Source organism: Eptatretus burgeri, chromosome 12, assembly GCF_056783735.1.
Source record: "Eptatretus burgeri isolate ZD-2024b chromosome 12, Ebu_testis_v1, whole genome shotgun sequence".
Classification (NCBI taxonomy): Eukaryota; Metazoa; Chordata; class Myxini; order Myxiniformes; family Myxinidae; genus Eptatretus; species Eptatretus burgeri.
The window spans coordinates 27577180-27596634 of NC_140972.1; the positions used below are offsets into that span (position 1 = coordinate 27577180).

The 19455-nt window shown below is 44.2% G+C and overlaps 1 protein-coding gene, 1 long non-coding RNA gene and 1 pseudogene across 2 annotated transcripts in view; 1 reads left to right on the forward strand and 2 right to left on the reverse strand.

The window, feature by feature from the left end:
- Positions 1-19455, forward strand: part of LOC147015304 (uncharacterized) — a 97963-nt gene that overhangs the window by 23467 nt on the left and 55041 nt on the right. The window lies entirely within an intron of this gene.
- The window catches only part of LOC147015305 (interleukin-12 receptor subunit beta-2-like), a 104259-nt gene that overhangs the window by 18657 nt on the left and 66147 nt on the right, over positions 1-19455 (reverse strand). Inside the window, exons 9-12 of the mRNA XM_085849926.1 lie at positions 19120-19378; positions 17361-17525; positions 13679-13774; positions 8281-8313 (exon numbers count right to left, since the gene is read on the reverse strand). Of these exons, the coding sequence (XP_085706052.1) occupies positions 8281-8313; positions 13679-13774; positions 17361-17525; positions 19120-19378 (553 nt within the window). The remainder of the gene's footprint in view (positions 1-8280; positions 8314-13678; positions 13775-17360; positions 17526-19119; positions 19379-19455) is intronic.
- LOC147015306 (signal recognition particle RNA) lies at positions 17032-17177 on the reverse strand (annotated as a pseudogene).

A 19455-nucleotide genomic window follows, 5' to 3' on the forward strand; every position in this document is an offset into this window, starting at 1 on the left:
TACATTTATCAAACAATATGGACCAACTTCTAACAATTAATCTCTCTATCTCTATCTCTATCTCTATCTCTATCTCTATCTCTATCTCTATCTCTATCTCTATCTCTATCTCTATCTCTATCTCTATCTCTATCTCTATCTCTATCTCTATCTCTATCTCTATCTCTATCTCTATCTCTCTCTCTCTCTCTCTCTCTCTCTCTCTCTCTCTCTCTCTCTCTCTCTCTCTCTCTCTCTCTCTCTCTCTCTCTCTCACTCTCTCTCTCTTCCTCATATGTGGTGATTTCAATTAACACCGTGCAAATTGGCTGGGTGTTGGTAACTCTCACCAGCCATGGTACTTCTGCAAAGGTAACTCAATGGGACTGATTCGATCTGTGAACTTTCCAACTCGGATTTTTCCCAATGGCAAAGCCTCCCTTTTGCACTTGGTAATGACAAACTTCCCTGCAAATGTCTCCTGCTCTTCCTTTGCTCCAATTGGTTCATCTGATCATATGCTTGCGAGTGTCAACTATTCTGGCTATTCTCACAGAGCTGCCTTAATGCCGACGAGTCTGACAGTTCACTCAAGCAGATTGGTAGGGACTGCAAGCAGCCTTCTCACTCCAGGACTGGCCTCCTATATCTGCTGCCCCTAATACAGGATGGGGCATTATATCTGACGGTTTTATTATCCTTATAACTTTTTTGTTTCAAAACCAAATAAAATAAAATTTCTGCACAACACAGGCACATACTTCAAATTTTTAAAATCAATTTTGATTCTTTATTTCTTAAAAATTACATCAGACAAATGGGCCCCTTTCGAATTCGTGCATTCACGATAGTGGATCATCATATTGTTCATTACCGCAAGCAATGTCTTGATCAATAGAGCGGATGGTTGTAGTGATGTTTGCCTTCAATTGATCGATCGATGTTGGATGTTCCTTATAAACTTTGCCCTTCAGAAATCCCCATAGGAAGAAATCTGGTGGAGTCAAATCTGCCAAATCAAAGTGTGCATCCTCTGTCATGATGACCTTGTTTGTGAAATTGCCTGGCTCATTGCATTTTAAATAAATAAAAAAATGCTCATTGCATTTGAATTGCTCCATCATTAAAAACGTTCGAGTATTATCTGTAAAACAAAGAAAACAATAATTAGTTATGCCAAGACTGCTTCCGGCTTGAAAGATTGCAGATGTGTCAGATATAAATGACCCACCCTGTACTAATCACTTCCACATCGCAGACAGGTCGGTGGTCTCTCTGTCTTCTATCACCTCCATTCTGGTCTTGCACCCTCTGCCCTTTCCCTGCTTGGACCTCCACCACACACCCTGGTTTCTGGTCCACAATCAACCACCTTCTGCTGAAATTACCTAAATCCAGGATCACTGCGAAACTTTACTCATTTGTTCTTCTTATTTTCCCACCTATGTTACCAACTTCCACACTCTCTTCAATCTCATTCTTCCTTTCAAGTCTTCAAGACAGCTGTTCCCCCATCTCCAAGCCCACGTCATTCCTGATTTCCAGTATTTCCTTTCTGCAAGTTGGTTTCTGTATCCATCCTTCCTCCCCTGTCCCTCATTCCTCCCCGCACCTGTTGTTTGGCCGGTTCTCTCTATATTTTGTCCTTCAACCATGTTGTTGGTGTTTCCCCCTCTCTATTGTTTCTTTTGTTCTGTTGCATCCTGATCCGTGCAATGTTCTTGCTCTTCCATGAGCCTTGACCTTGTATACAACAAAATGAAGAGAGAAAACCAAAGTTGTGAGACACATTTTGAAAGGCCCAATCCCCAACTGGTTTCAGACTTGATCGTGATGATGTGAGAGAATAGAGACTTGCTTCAAAAGGAAACTTGAGGGTGAACACCAGAAAAGGAGGTTATTCAAATTTGATGGAGTCGATACTTATAAACTCTTCTAAGTATAATTATTTAATTATTTATCGAAGGGCGTAGGCCATTGGGAGCCAGTAAAACCAAGCTAAAATGGACGAGACTGATGTTTGCTTACACATGCTAAGAAACCAGGAGCTATCGTCTATGTGACTGCACTTGAATAAAAAAACAGAGATTTTGAGGAAATCTTGCAAAAACAATTCATATCAATGAGCATTTCAGGAATTAATCAGGATCTCCCCGGTCAGTCATTCCTTAGTTAAGGCTGTAATATTAATAATTGTTATGAAGGTGCATTATGTCTGGAACTTTCATTAAGATTCGGTAATACAAGTTTAGCTTCTCACCAGATCAAGCAAATGATGTACTAGCAAATACCACCTGTTGATTCGCTGACAGGAATACTCAAGCAGGGGGAGGGGGGGGGGAGAGAGGGAGAGAGAGAGAGAGAGAGAGAGAGAGAGAGAGAGAGAGATATAGAGAGATATAGAGAGATATAGAGAGAAAGAGAGAGATAGAGAGAGATAGAGAGAGATATAGAGAGATATAGAGAGATATAGAGAGATATAGAGAGATATAGAGATATAGAGATATAGAGATATAGAGATATAGAGATATAGAGATATAGAGATATAGAGATATAGAGATATAGAGATATAGAGATATAGAGATATAGAGATATAGAGATATAGAGATATAGAGATATAGAGATACAGAGATACAGAGATAGAGAGATATAGAGATATAGAGATATAGAGATATAGAGATATAGAGATATAGAGATATAGAGATATAGAGATATAGAGATATAGAGATATAGAGATATAGAGATATAGAGATATAGAGATATAGAGATAGGAGCGAGGACAGGTGGAGGAGCAAGGAGAGTGGGTGGGGTGGGGTGAGAAGGGAGAGGGAACAAGGAGGGGAGCTGAGAAGAGGAGGGCAAAGAAGGGGGAGTGCGAGGAAAGGAAGGAGAGCGAGGAAGGGGGAAGAGCGAGGAAGGGATGGAGAACGACGCCTCACCACACGTATACACTCCTGAGTAGGAAGGCTGCAAGGTAGGGGGTGGGGCATTAGAAAGAAGGAGAGGATAGGGGAGAGAGAGAGAGCGGGGAGAGAGAGGGGAGGTGGGCAGTGAGGAGGGTGGGGGGAGTGAGGAAAGGGGGAGTTATGAACAGGGCAGAGTGAAGAAGGGGGGAGCGAGGAAGCGAGGAAGGAGGAGAGGAAGGGGGGATAGCGAGGAAGGGGTGGAGAGTGGTGCCCAACCACATGTCGCTGTACACTCTAGGAAAGAGGGGTACAAGGAGGAGGGTGGGGGCGAGAGAAAGAGAGGGGGAGAGAGGGGGAGAGAGGGGGAGAGAGGGGGAGAGAGGGGGAGAGAGGGGAGAGAGGGAGAGAGAGAGAGAGAGAGAGAGAGAGAGAGAGAGAGAGAGAGAGAGAGAGAGAGAGAGAGAGAGAGAGAGAGAGAGAGAGAGAGAGAGAGAGAGAGAGAGAGAGAGAGAGAGAGAGATGGAGAGAGAGAGAGATGGAGAGAGAGAGAGATGGAGAGAGAGAGATGGAGAGAGAGAGAGAGATGGAGAGAGAGAGAGATGGAGAGAGAGAGAGATGGAGAGAGAGAGAGATGGAGAGAGAGAGAGAGATGGAGAGAGAGAGAGATGGAGAGAGAGAGAGATGGAGAGAGAGAGAGATGGAGAGAGAGAGAGATGGAGAGAGAGAGATGAGAGAAAAAAAAAAAGGGGGGGTGCAAACTTACAAGTATATTAATATGATATATTATAATATGCATTATAATATTACAAAAAGGTGCAAACTAAGTTTGTGTGAACTTGTTAAAGATCGTATTTGAAACGACCTTTGTTCTCCACAAAAACTCAAATTTTTGTGAACTTGAACCGTGTTGTCTTTGCTCAAATTCAGTTATTTTGGCATGATGGTGACGTTTTCTTTTTTGCAGATATAGTTTGAACAATGTCCTGTCATCAAATTTTGCACAATACAGACATCACCAGCCTCCTGCAACAATCATGCTGACTTGACTCTTGTTTTGATTGTGCTGGTGTGAGCCAGTTTTGTGGTGGACATTTTGGTGTTGGCCAGTTTTGGGGTGGACTTTTTGGTGTGAAGCCAGTTTTGCTGTGGACTTTTTGGTGCGGGCCAGTTTTGCGGTGGACTTTTTGGTGCGGGCCAGTTTTGCGGTGGACTTTTTGGTGCGGGCCAGTTTTGCGGTGGACTTTTTGGTGTGAGCCAGTTTTGCGGTGGACATTTTGGTGTGGGCCAGTTTTGCGGTGGACTTTTTGGTGTGAGCCAGTTTTGCGGTGGACTTTTTGGTGTGGGCCAGTTTTGCGGTGGACTTTTTGGTGCGGGCCAGTTTTGCGGTGGACTTTTTGGTGCGGGCCAGTTTTGCGGTGGACTTTTTGGTGTGGGCCAGTTTTGCGGTGGACTTTTTGGTGCGGGCCAGTTTTGCGGTGGACTTTTTGGTGCGGGCCAGTTTTGCGGTGGACTTTTTGGTGCGGGCCAGTTTTGCGGTGGACTTTTTGGTGCGGGCCAGTTTTGCTGTGGACTTTTTGGTGCGGGCCAGTTTTGCGGTGGACTTTTTGGTGCGGGCCAGTTTTGCGGTAGACTTTTTGGTGTGAGCCAGTTTTGCGGTGGACTTTTTGGTGTGGGCCAGTTTTGCGGTGGACTTTTTGGTGCCGGCCAGTCTTGCGGTGGACTTTTTGGTGCGGGCCAGTTTTGCGGTGGACTTTTTGGTGCGGGCCAGTTTTGCGGTGGACTTTTTGGTGCGGCCCAGTTTTGTGGTGGACTTTTTGGTGCGGCCCAGTTTTGCGGTGTACTTTTTGGTGCGGCCCAGTTTTGCGGTGTACTTTTTAGTGCGGGCCAGTTTTGCGGTGGACTTTTTGGTGCGGGCCAGTTTTGCGGTGGACTTTTTGGTGCGGGCCAGTTTTGCGGTGGACTTTTTGGTGCGGGCCAGTTTTGCGGTGGACTTTTTGGTGCAAGCCAGTTTTGCTGTGGACTTTTTTGTGCGAGCCAGTTTTACGGTGGACTTTTTGGTGCGGGCCAGTTTTGCGGTGGATGTTTTGGTGTGGGCCAGTTTTGCGGTGGACTTTTTGGTGCGAGCCAGTTTTGCTGTAGACTTTTTGGTGCCGGCCAGTTTTGCGGTGGACTTTTTGGTGCGGGCCAGTTTTGCCATGGAGTTTTTGGTGCGAGCCAGTTTTGCTGTGGACTTTTTGGTGCGGGCCAGTTTTGCTGTGGAATTTTTGGTGCGGGCCAGTTTTGCGATGGACTTTTTAGTGCGGCCCAGTTTCGCAGTGGACTTTTTGGTGCGGGCCAGTTTTGTGGTGGACTTTGTGGTGTGGGCCAGTTTTGCGTTGGACTTTTTGGTGCGAGCCAGTTTTGCGGTGGAATTTTTGGTGTGGGCCAGTTTTACTGCGGGCCAGTTTTGCTGTGGACTTTTTGATGCGGGCCAGTTTTGCAGTGGACTTTTTGGTGTGGGCCAGTTTTGCGGTGGACTTCTTGGTGCCGGCCAGTTTTGCGGTGGAATTTTTGGTGTGGGCCAGTTTTGCTGCGGGCCAGTTTTGCGGTGGACTTTTTGGTGTGGGCCAGTTTTGCGGTGGACTTTTTGGTGTGGGCCAGTTTTGCGGTGGACTTCTTGGTGCCGGCCAGTTTTGCGGTGGAATTTTTGGTGTGGGCCAGTTTTGCTGCGGGCCAGTTTTGCTGTGGACTTTTTGATGCGGGCCAGTTTTGCGGTGGACTTTTTGGTGTGGGCCAGTTATGCGGTGGACTTTTTGGTGTGGGCCAGTTTTGCGGTGGACGTTTTGGTGCCGGCCAGTTTTGCGGTGGACTTTTTGGTGCCGGCCAGTTTTGCGGTGGACTTTTTGGTGCGGGCCAGTTTTGCGGTGGACTTTTTGGTGTGGGCCAGTTTTGCGATGGACTTTTTAGTGCGGGCCAGTTTTCCGGTGGACTTTTTGGTGTCGGCCAGTTTTGCGGTGGACTTTTTGGTGCGGGCCAGTTTTGCTGTGGACTTTTTGGTGCGGGCCAGTTTTGCGATGGACTTTTTGGTGCGGGCCAGTTTTGCGGTGGACTTTTTGGTGTGGGCCAGTTTTGCGGTGGACTTTTTGGTGCGAGCCAGTTTTGCTGTGGACTTTTTGGTGCTGGCCAGTTTTGCGGTGAACTTTTTGGTGCGGGCCAGTTTTGCAATGGACTTTTTGGTGCGAGCCAGTTTTGCTGTGGACTTTTTGGTGCTGGCCTGTTTGGCGGTGGACTTTTTGGTGTGGGCCAGTTTTGCGGTGGACTTTTTGGTGCGAGCCAGTTTTGCGATGGACTTTTTGGTGCGGCCCAGTTTCGCGGTGGACTTTTTGGTGTGGGTCAGTTTTGCGGTGGACTTTTTGGTGCGAGCCAGTTTTGCGGTGGAATTTTTGGTGTGGGCCAGTTTTGCTGCGGGCCAGTTTTGCTGTGGACTTTTTGATGCGGGCCAGTTTTGCGGTGGACTTTTTGGTGTGGGCCAGTTTTGCGGTGGACTTTTTGGTGCGAGCCAGTTTTGCGATGGACTTTTTGGTGCCGGCCAGTTTTGCGGTGGAATTTTTGGTGTGGGCCAGTTTTGCGGTGGACTTTTTGGTGTGGGCCAGTTTTGCGGTGGACTTTTTGGTGTGGGCCAGTTTTGCGGTGGACTTTTTGGTGTGGGCCAGTTTTGCGGTGGACTTTTTGGTGTGGGCCAGTTTTGCGGTGGACTTTTTGGTGTGGGCCAGTTTTGCGGTGGACTTTTTGGTGCGAGCCAGTTTTGCGATGGACTTTTTGGTGCCGGCCAGTTTTGCGGTGGAATTTTTGGTGTGGGCCAGTTTTGCTGCGGGCCAGTTTTGCTGTGGACTTTTTGATGCGGGCCAGTTTTGCAGTGGACTTTTTGGTGTGGGCCAGTTTTGCGGTGGACTTTTTGGTGTGGGCCAGTTTTGCGGTGGACTTTTTGGTGTCGGCCAGTTTTGCGGTGGACTTTTTGGTGCCGGCCAGTTTTGCGGTGGACTTTTTGGTGCGGGCCAGTTTTGCGGTGGACTTTTTGGGGTGGGCCAGTTTTGCGATGGACTTTTTGGTGCGGGCCAGTTTTGCGGTGGACTTTTTGGTGCGGGCCAGTTTTGCGGTGGACTTTTTGGTGCGGGCCAGTTTCGCTGTGGACTTTTTGGTGCGGGCCAGTTTTGCGATGGACTTTTTGGTGCGGGCCAGTTTTGCGGTGGACTTTTTGGTGTGGGCCAGTTTTGCGGTGGACTTTTTGGTGCGAGCCAGTTTTGCTGTGGAGTTTTTGGTGCTGGCCAGTTTTGCGGTGAACTTTTTGGTGCGGGCCAGTTTTGCAATGGACTTTTTGGTGCGAGCCAGTTTTGCTGTCGACTTTTTGGTGCTGGCCAGTTTGGCGGTGGACTTTTTGGTGTGGGCCAGTTTTGCGGTGGACTTTTTGGTGCGAGTCAGTTTTGCGATGGACTTTTTGGTGCGGCCCAGTTTCGTGGTGGACTTTTTGGTGTGGGCCAGTTTTGCGGTGGACTTTTTGGTGCGAGCCAGTTTTGCGGTGGAATTTTTGGTGTGGGCCAGTTTTGCTGCGGGCCAGTTTTGCTGTGGACTTTTTGATGCGGGCGAGTTTTGCGGTGGACTTTTTGGTGCGGCCCAGTTTCGCGGTGGACTTTTTGGTGCGAGCCAGTTTTGCGGTGGAATTTTTGGTGTGGGCCAGTTTTGCTGCGGGCCAGTTTTGCGGTGGACTTTTTGGTGTGGGCCAGTTTTGCGGTGGACTTTTTGGTGCGAGCCAGTTTTGCGATGGACTTTTTGGTGTGGCCCAGTTTCGCGGTGGACTTTTTGGTGTGGGCCAGTTTCGCGGTGGACTTTTTGGTGTGGGCCAGTTTTGCGTTGGACTTTTTGGTGCGAGCCAGTTTTGCGGTGGAATTTTTGGTGTTGTCCAGTTTTGCTGCGGGCCAGTTTTGCTGTGGACTTTTTGATGCGGGCCAGTTTTGCGGTGGACTTTTTGGTGTGGGCCAGTTTTGCTGTGGACTTTTTGGTGCCGGCCAGTTTTGCGGTGGACTTTTTCTCATTTGGAGGCAGTGAAGTGTCATACTTTATCAAAAGACTCCACAAAAGAGTGTTTTCACTTGAGAGCTGCCAACTCGTGAATCTTGCTGAAATTTTTTTTACAAACTCTTGTGAACATTAACTTTGCTGAAAGGTTTCCTTCCTTGAATGTGAACTGAAACTTTAATATAAGTGAATGCAAGCTCACAAACAAACAATCTTTTCGAGTTCAGATAATCCTTGGCAGATAACCTTCTACTCAAGGCAGATATCATTATCTCAAGTCAGGTTCGACATGATTGCTAATGTCACATTATGAGATGTTCAGCAGTTTGTTGATCCAGGTTACCAGGTGCTTGTTGATGAAGTTTTCGAATCACAACTGAAACAACACGCACAGACAGTGCAACTGAAAGCAAGGACTTAAGATTGGTTTCATGCTAAACCTATGAAAATATAACTGATACTGAAAGTGTTTTTGTGAGAACATAAACTTGTAAAATTCAAACATATCTTGAAAGTCAACTTGATATACAAACAATGTCATTTCGCTGCATGTTTCAAATGACAGCACAACTAAATGAAATGCAAGGAAAATCGGATTAAGAAAAAAAAGGTAATTGTTCCATCAATCCCAAATGCCTCGGTCATTCTAGAGCTTCTGTATATCATAAATCATGCTCTGTAAATGCAGTACAAAGAGAAACACAAGTACAGAGATGTGAAAAGAAAGGAAGCAATCTCCAAAATGAACACAGCTTGCATTTTTGGATATAATCCTTACTATAATTCACGGACCGGTGTGTGTGTGTGTGTGTGTGTGTGTGTGTGTGTGTGTGTGTGTGTGTGTGTGTGTGTGTGTGTGTGTGTGTGTGTGTGCGTGTGTCACACTACCCCTCTTACAGTTCTGGGCCAATTACATCCAGACTCTCCACTTAGGACATAGGATCAGCATGACCACAATGAATGTGTAGGGGTGTTTTTATTTTTGCTGATGGTCTTGAGGGGGGGGGTAGGGGGGATCCAAATCCTCTATGTAAATGTGTATTGTATAGCGCAGCCCCAGGTTGGAGAGGATATTTCAAGTCCCCACCCTCTACAGCACTGTAAAGTATTCATGTCCCACATTTTCCAGTGCAGTGAGGTGTTTTGAATTTGGCATCGAGAGGTATTTTGAATTACACGTTCGAAAAAGCATAATCGCATCACTCGAGTGCTTCTATTTAATGATAAAGCTTGCGAACAAAGACCCTTTCAGCACATTTTCTTGACCTTAAGGAGTGCCAAGAATGCCCCCATGTGCCACCATCTCCATGTTGTGAATGTATTGCTTGGGGAGGCAGGAAAATGAAGCTCATGCATGGGGATATTAAATTGCAGATTCATCTGGAAAATGTGAAGGACCAGCTTTGTAACATCATAGATTGCAACTAAAGTTACAAGCATGTCTGTGCTCTCGTTTACTTCAATCGATCATTTTGCCGACTGAATTTCGCAAAGGGGTGTGGAATGGGAGTGCAGACTCGGTCAAACACTTAGATCAAACACTTGTTGACTCAAAACCACATTATATCAAAAGCAGCTAAGACATAACTTAACAGTGGTTTGCCCTGGATGGGAGAATTTTCTTCCATCAGCGATTACCCTGTGCACGCGAAGCAAAATGCTGGGGTTAAGCAATTGACTCACTTCTGTCCGTCTCTTTCTGTCTGTCTACAAACATCAGTTTATCATCGAGGAACAACTTATTTAAATTGAATGTTATATTTTGAACATGAATCGAACCATGGATATGAAGACAAGTTTGCCGTTTAACAGTACTTTGTCTCTGAATTCGTTCTGACTGCACAAAAGAAAAAAAACTACAAAAGCTTAAAACAAATAGATTTTTAGATCCCTCTGGAGGATCTCGAAGTCTTACTCACGTTGTTGTTCTTCATCTTCTTCTTGTTGACTTTTTTGTTTCACAGCCTACAGTTTTCATCGAAACTTCCTGAAACTTGGCGTATATGAAGGGGCTCTCACACCATGACGATTTAGCCAGCGTATGCCGACGGATGAAAAAATTGTCTAAAACGCTGGCACACGTCGAATATGTTATGGGTAAGTTTTGTATACGTTAAGAGCACGCTGAAGCACGCTGGCATACGTCGTAGTACGCTGGCATATGTCGTAGTATGCTGGCATATGTCGTAGTACGCCGAGCTCGTCGACAAATTTTAACATGCTCAAAATTTTTCAACGTATGCCAGCGTATGACGCACACGTTCCGCATACGCTGGCCATAAGTTGTAGGCACGTTATGCGATCGTTGACACACGTCGACACACGTTACTTGTAAGTTACTCATAAGTCAAAACACGTCGAGGTAATCTTTAGCGTACCCGAAACTTATTTCTAACCTATGAATAACGTGCTTTGAACCTATGTGTAACGTATCTCCAACGCACATTGATGAATGTACAGTAGACGTATTTGATTGACATCTTCCGGACAACCACAGAACTGACTGAACGTGTTTCTAACTTACAGCTACCGTATAATGGTGCATTGGCAGCGTTTCGGGGGATTGTTATATAAAAATGGGCTTCACAGGAGGAACCCGTCAGTGTTTCAGACTCTATGGTGAGTACATGTCCATGTCAGTAGTAACAGTAGTAGTAGTAGTAGGTGAGCATGTCATTAGTAGTAGTAGTAGTAGTAGTAGTAGGTCCATGTCAGTAGTAGTAGGTGAGTGTGATGGGGAGGATGTGGGTGATGATGGATCCTCCTTGCGTCCGCGTCCACGTCCACAGCCAGGAGACTTCTTTGCAGCATTCTTCGAAGTTTTCTTCGGCTTTTTTTTTATGTTTTTCTATGCTGAACTATTGATGTTTTTTTTTTGTTAAGTTTTTGGCGTATTCATAACGAGTTGGCCAAATGCATAACGTATTAGTAATGCACACAGAACGTTTCGATAACTTATAGATAACTTATACCAATGAATGCTTAGCGTGTTGTCGGCGTTCACAACGTATGCCCAACGATAGTCTAACGTATGCATAGCGCGGCAGCGTATCGTCGACGATCACGTGGCGTAGGCTATTCATAGGCTGCCGCTCAACGATTTAAATCGCTGCCGCTCAACGATTTAAATCATAACCACACTAGAAATCGAAGTATCAACATCACCGTCATGCCGAAGAAAAAAAAAAAGAAAAAAAAACATGGAGTCTGGAACACTGACGGGTTCCTCCTGTGAAGCCCATTTTTATATACCAATTCCCCGAAACACTGCCAATATGCCATTATACGGTAGCTATAAGTTAGAAACATGTTCATGGTCAAAGACGTCAAATACGTCTACATACATCAATGTGCGTTGGAGATATGTTACACATAGGTTCAAAGCACGTTACTCGTAGGTTAGAAATAAGTTTCGGGTACGCTAAACATTACCTCGACATGTTTCGACTTATGAGTAACTTACAAGTAACGTGTGTCGACGTGTGTCAACGATCGCATAACGTGCCTACAACTTATGGCCAGCGTATGCGGAATGTGTGAGTCATACGCTGGCATACGTCGAAAAATTTTGAGCAAGTTAAAATTTGTCGACGAGCTCGGCATACTACGACGTATGTCAGCGTGCTTCAGCATGCTCTTAACATACACAAAATTTACCCATAACATATTCGAAGTATGCCAGTGTGCTTCAGCGTGCTCTTAACGTATACAAAACTTACCCATAACGTATTCGACGTGTGCCAGCGTATTCGGCAAATTTTTCATACGTTAGCATACGCTGGCTAAAACGTCAAAGTGTGACAGGGCCTTGACACTTCGATGGCCAGTGCGGTTATGATTTGAATCGTCGAGCGGCATCCTTTTAATAGGCTACGCCACGTGATCGTCGGCGATACGCTGCCGCGCTATGCATACGTTAGACTATCGTTGGGCATACGTTGTGAACGCCGACAACATACTAAGCATTCGTTGGTATGAGTTTTCTATAAGACAACGAAACTTTCTGTGTACGTTACTAATACGTTATGCATACGTCCAACTCGTGATGAATACGCCAAAAACTTTTTAAAAAAAAACATCAATAGTTCAGCGTACGCCAGCGTTTTACATACATTTTGATACGTTGCCATACGCTGGCTAAAACGTCAAGGTGTGACAGCCCTTAAAGTAAAAATACCCTGCGCAGAGAGTAACCATCTCCGATTTGGAAAATTCCTCCGAGAAAAAAAGTTATGACGTCAAAATATCTCCGCTAATGGAAATTGCCTAAAAAATTATCTCCGAAACTAGGCAACCTTTTTGAATTCTGTTTGCGGGAATCGAACAGGGCATTAGCAGAGATGAATTACCACACATATGATACATTACTATGACGTCATATCAATTTTTATGACATCATTCCTATTTTTTGACATTTTTTGTTTCACAACCCAGAGTTTTCATCGAATCGTCGTGAAACTTGCCATGTATATGCAGAAAGCCCGCGCGCAGGCAGTGGCCATCCCCGATTTTGGAAATTCTTCCGAGAAAAAAAGTTGACGTCATAATATCTCCGCTAATGGAAATCGCCTATACCATTATCTCCGAAACTCGGCAAGCTGTTTGAATTTTGTTTGTGGGAATCAAGCCGAGCATTAGCACAGATAATTTATCGCAAACCTAATACATCACAATGACGTCATATTCGTTTTTATGACGTCATCATTAAGAGGACGAGGATCTTCGCTCATTTGAGCTTGTTTTTAAAAAATTTGCATTTTCTTCTTTGGATCTTGTGTTGATAAATTAGTATGGTGCTTGCGCAGGCAGGATGGGCTGAATGGCCTCCACCTGTGTCTGTTTTCCTTGTATTACTGTTTTCAAGGACGTCATAAAGGACACAAACAACAGGCATTAAGAACTCATGTAATGTGTTAAACAGGGTGGTGTAATAGACACTGCAAAAGTGGCAGTGAATTCTGGAATTTATTTATTTATACGACTTTTAAAATCTTTATTTTATTTAAATTGGATGATATACTTGAACAATGTTGACTACAAAGCACCTTCGTAATACTTCAAAGAACCTCCATTTTTGCACTACTTGGACAACGGACATGTTAAATATGGTGGTGTACAAAAACTGCTTAATAACTTAATAAGAACTTAATAAGAATAATTATAATGATAATAATAATAAATTTATAATAAAAATATGAACTTAAGAACTTAATAAGACTGCCTCAACAGTGCGAAACTTCCGGATTTTATAACGATCTTCAAAATCATTGTTTCATTAAAATTGAAGTATATACCAAAACACTGCGCAGGGTATCGTGTTCTATGAACTCTCTAGTCTATAAGGTAGCACGAGGTTAATCAGTGGTAAAATGTTATCTCTTGTATTACAATATCATGACATGTTTCTACAACAGCAGTATGTGTTTTTTTCTTGCTAAGAGGATTTTGAGCAGCATTTTGTGCCCATCCCAAGTTTCCCTGAGAGTACGAAGAACCGATCATAGCATGTGGCTGGGTTTTTACCAACAATCTGAGAGCACAATGATAATCATCATAAGACTAGTTCGGTTTTTATGCTTTTCTGAAACTTGATACTCATGCCTTTAGCAGGACTTGGACCCACAACTTCAACGCGACTATAACAGTGACTTCCCCACTTAGAGACACCACAATACTGTACCCAATTGGCAATTTGATGTCACGAGTTGCATTTTAATGTTGGTGTCACAGTCACTCCATACCTTCTGTGTTTCTGATGACTGTCGACACAGCAGCACTTTGTCCATTCCCGTGCATAGCGCAAACCGATACATTTATAGGATAGATTAGAAGGATGTCTGGCAGACAGAAACACACACTTTGTTAGACATGGAGATTAACTTGGACCAACTTTAATGTAGCCCAAGTCATTCCCAAGATAGATTGTCATAAAATAAAATAAATACCTACACTTTAAAATGTTTTCAGATAAAAGTTATCACAATTATAGTGCAGTAAGTCCGCATAATTGAAAAATGTAATCAGCATTGGTTAACAAAAATATTGGCAATCCCTTACTTTATGCTCAGTTGTCTCTCTACATGTTCTGTTGTAAACCCTGACATATCGCTTCACAAATAATGTCATGCCAAACCAGTTACTGATGGCACTGAATGCATGTGATAAGCAATGAGGAGAACACTTCCTCACAAATTCCGGGAGCAAAGTGCTCGTTTGTACAAGTTGAGGAATGCACATGCAAGTACAGCAGAAGCAACGTATCTGAGGTCGAGCAGAAAGTTGTGCTGCACATTATGGATTGTCTTCATAAAAAAGGAACATCTATCTTATACACCCAGTGTACAAAACATTATAGTGGGGCAACTTAGCTAAATATAGCATAACAATTGTGCATTTTGTGAGGAAAGCACCAAATTTGGCACACTAGTAGCCTATCATATTATGAACAGATTTGGATATTGGGCCATCTCAAAATTTTTGATGGCAGTGGAAAATGGCTGCCACAGCCATCAGCGGCTGAATTTGAGATGGCCCAATATCCAAATCTGTTCATAATATAGTAGGCTACTAGTGTGCCAAATTTGGTGCTTTCCTCACAAAATGCACAATTGTTATGTTAAGTTGCCCCACTATTAGAAACACCTTCCTAATATTGAGTTGCACCTCCTTTGCTCTCAGAACACCCTCAATTCGTCAGGACATGGACTCTACAAGGTGTCAAAAGTGTTCCACAGGGATGTTGACCCATGTTGACTCCAATGCTTCCCACAGTTGTGTCACGTTGGCTGGTAGTGGATCTCTACTCCGAACAGCTCGTTCCATCTCATCCCAAAGATGCTCATTTGGATTGAGATCTGGTGACTGGGCAGGCCACTACAGTAAGTTGAATTCACTGTCATGTTTGTGGAACCTTTCCTGGACAATCCTTGCCTTGTGTCATGGGGCAATGTCCTGTTGAAGAAATCCATTTGCAGATGGATACACTACTGCCATGAAGGGATGCACCTGACTGACTGATCCTTCCCACTGACTTTCACAGCTTGTTCTGGACCTGCTCATGTGATTGTAAGGCTTGTGTGCTGAACGCCTCTTTTGCCTCCATGCTGTTGCTCATGCTTGTTCAAGTTCTCGGGATTCTGGATTTTCTGCTCACTTCTCTTGGCTGCAATGTTGGACAGTCCTATGTTAGTGAGTCAATATGCAGCTTTTGAAAGTATTAATGCAAGATTTCTGGATAAACAACATCTTGTGTTCTCCCATTTGGAGCCAAAAGAGTCAAAGCTTTGAAGTTCCTACTCGAGAGACGTAAACATGAGAAATATACGTAATAAAACAATACTGGACTTTTGGGGTTTTTCAAGGCTCGTGAAAGAGCAAGAACACAGAACAGACAATGACATTCACGGGAGCAACAAAAGGAGACACACAAAGTAGAAAACTAATCCTTGGACCATGTAACCACAGAGCCTATTATTTAATTATGAGTTCCATCTAAAAAGTAATGGGACTGAGCCTGCTGTGTGCTCCACTTACACAACTTGAATGATCGGGTTGCATCACAGTCTTTCGCAACATTCCAGCAAAATATATGATTGGTGATGGTTGACTGCGCTCATTGTGTGATTTTTTTTACAGGTCGTGCTTTACACGTTGTCTAGTCTAAGTCGTCACACTATGAGTCGTGAGCAGAGAGCCAATCTGAAGTTTCCTGCCAAGCTTGGCAAAACACCTTCGGAATCCTTCGCAATGCTGCAGCAAGTCTACGGGAAAGAAACGATTTCACGTACACGTGCATTTGAATGGCACAAGAGGTTCAAAGAGGGACGGGAGGAGGTTGAAGACGATCCACGCTCTGGAAGACCTTCATCAAGCAGAACAGCGGACAACATCGAGCGTGTGAAGCAGATGGTGCGTGCAGATCATCGACTCATGGTGCGGATGATTGCTGAGGAACTTTCCATCAACAAGGACACTGTCTGGAGCATCATCACCAAAAATCTCTAAATGCGTAAGATGTGCGCAAAGATGGTCCCCAAGCTGTTGTCCAAGGACCAGAAACAGCAAAGAGTCACTGTCTGTCAAGACATTATCGAGCGCCTCGAGGACGATCCAGACATGCTCGGGAGAGTCATTACTGGCGATGAATCATGGATATTCGAATACGATCCCGAGACCAAATGGCAAAGTCGTCAGTGGAAAAGTCCGGCATCACCAAGACCAAAGAAAGCGAGGATGTCGAAGTCGAAGGTCAAGGTGATGCTCATCATGTTGTTTTTGACATCAAGGGCATTGTCCACTTCGAGTTTCTACCACAGTGTCAAACAGTGAATCAAAACGTGTACAAGGTGATCCTGCGGTGCCTCATGAGATCAGTCCGGGACAAGAGGATTAGATGGATCTGTGGGAGTACAATGCCTGGGTCTTCCACCATGACAATGCCCCTGCTCACAGTGCCCTGAGCATCCGACAGTTTTTGGCGGAGAGGAACGTACCAACTCTGGAGCAACCCCAGTATTTACCAGACTTGGCCCCTTGTGATTTTTTTCCTATTACCCAAGCTCAGGGGGGTGATCAAGGGGACCTGATTTCCTGATGTGGAGGCCATCAAAAGGGCCGTGATGACGGAGCTCTGGAGGATTCCAGAAGAAGCCTTCCGGGGGTGCATCGAAGCATGGAAGAAGAGGATGGACAAGTCTGTGAGACTGGAGTGAAACTATTTTGAAGTGGACAAGCTGTGGTTTCAATATATTTTTTGGAATAAAATTTCTGTGAAGTCAGTCCAGTTACTTTTTAGACGGACTTCGTATATCGAGTTCGAAAAAAAAAAAAGACTTTTTCTCAAAAAAAATTCCGATTCAACTCCAGATTTTGACACAATTATTTAGGCCATGAGTTCCAAACGTCAAATATGGAATCAGATTTCGAAAATCAGCTTTTGAATAAGACTAGAATCTCTTCTTGTTCTTCTTTCGGCTGCTCCCGTTAGGGGTTGCCACAGCGGATCATCCGTTATGATCTGCAGACTGATTTGGCATTAGTTTTACGCCAGATGCCCTTCCTGACGCAACGCTGGTCGCCTCTTACGATACAGGGATAAGGATTGGGTTTCGCCATGATTCCAGGCTGCCCTACACCCTCTCATAGCACGACACTGCGCAGAGCAGAGCTCCCGTCCTCAAGCGATCCTCCAACCCAAGCCTCCGAGTAGCCGGATTACAGGCGCACGTCACTACGCCCGGTATTGAATAAGCCTAGATACGATACATTATTCAATCTTGCCGGAAGCCAATCACATTGCACCTCGCCTCACACAGCCAATCAGCGTAAAGTGCGAACAGATGAACGGACAGCCATCTCTGTCTTATATATATATATATATATATATATATATATAGTTAATAAAACAGCCAAATACTGTCTTACCTGAAATCAAAGCACGATGACGACCATAAGGTGGATATCGTTGCCACCCTCCTGGCCAGTCAAGCGTGTAGCCAAGAGCAGGTTCGCCATCCGATGGGCTTTGCCACTTCACAATCAGGGAATTGTTTTCAAGTTGAGCTGACAGTGACCTGGGCTTTGGCAGGGCTGATAAAATGCATATTTGTCAAAAATACATTTTATAGCTGTTTATTACAATAACAAAAGCACACATATAGGGATAAAAATTATTTTTGATTTCAAAGCAAAAATTTAGAACAGTTGTTTCCGAATTTCTAAGAATGTGGGACAAAACCTGAAACAAAACTGCATTGAGAAATATTTCCATTCAATATGAATAAAATGTAAATAATATTGCCAAGCTGGAATTAACAAGCTCGAATGAGCTAAGACCCTCGTCCTCTTAATGATGACGTCATAAAAACGAATATGACGTCATTGTGATGTATTTGGTTTGCGATAAATTATCTGTGCTCATGCTCGACTTGATTCCCACAAACAAAATTCAAACAGCTTGCCAAGTTTCGGAGATAATGGTTTAGGCGATTTCCATTAGCGGCGATATTATGACGTCAACTTTTTTTCTTGGAAGAATTTCCAAAATCGGAGATGGTTACTGCCTGCGCGTGGGCTTTCTGCATATACATGGCAAGTTTCACGAAGATTCGATGAAAACTCTGGGTTGTGAAACAAAAAAGTCCACAAGAACAACAACGTGAGTTAGACTGAGAGATCCTCTACGAGGATCTAAAAAAAACACATGAAATAAAATATGGGAGTGATACTACCACTACTACTACTACTACTACTACTACCACTACTACTACTACTACTTTAATGACCATTTAATGGGGTTGCTCAGCTGATGGTCCCTCTCCACATAGTCCTGACAAAAGCATCCTCCTCCATTAAACCCAACAACTGCAATTCACTACTGATCGCATCCTTCCAGGTCTTTTTCCCCTCAACAACTAAACTAGTGACTTTCTTGGCAGACTCATCTTCTCTTTTTCTTGCAACATACTCAAACCACCTTAGTCTTCTCTTTCTCACGACTATTGGCTTTGAGCCTCTCATTATGTCCACACGACTCTGCTTATTCTTCAGTTACCACACACGTCCATCTCATCATCCTTAGCTCTGTCCTCTCCGTTCTTCTTTCATCTTCCACCCTCATTCCCCATGTCCCATTACCATACATCAAAACTGATCTAATACAGGTGAAATAGACTACAGTCTTATATTATTACAAAGGCAACATTAGTAGAGCTTATTTTGATTTAATTTGATGTACCGTACTCTTTACAGTGTTGGTGCTGCTCAAGCAGTTTCTTGGCAACAGTTACACTGGGTGGTTTGCCATTGCCTTTCCAGCCTTGTGTGTCCATGCTCTATCTTTTTAAATGCTGAGTGTCAAGCAAGGAGGCAGCACGTACCTTGCAAGGAGGCATACATTTTTTAAGGCCTTTGGTATGACTTGGCTGGGTTTAAACCACCGACCCCCAAGACTCAGAGCGTACGCTCAAACCATTATGTCACCAAGTCTGGTGTAAAGCATGTAGTGTCCTCTTCTTTGAAATATACTACTAGTCAAGCCCAACCCAGAATAACTGGGGGGGGGGGGTTAGAGGGTCAGTAGGAGGGAGTGCAAGCCAGGGAAGTGCAGTATCCTTACCAAGAAGACATTTCTACCTGCATGATATCTGCCTGTGTTTATAAAACCGCTATATTTGTTCCATACCTGACATATGCAATGGACGGATAAGCAAACAGCTTCTGGGTGAGAAGCCAGCAGATGTCCAGGCAAACACACAGATAGATGTTAAGTTGTTTGCAGGTACAGATACAGACAGCTCAGTGTAGTTTCCTGGGATGGAGTACATTTTCTTGTCCAGATTGTTAGACGAGTCTTCACAGAGGTTTCCACCGCTCACATGGCAGTGACTTATTGAGATTGTGTAGTTGACAACTATTCCACGAGCGTCTGCACGGGATAGGGACTAGGGAAATGGTTTTAAAAGAGATAGAACAAAGTTATGGAGGGAGATATTAAGATGTGGAAGAATACAACAGCAAA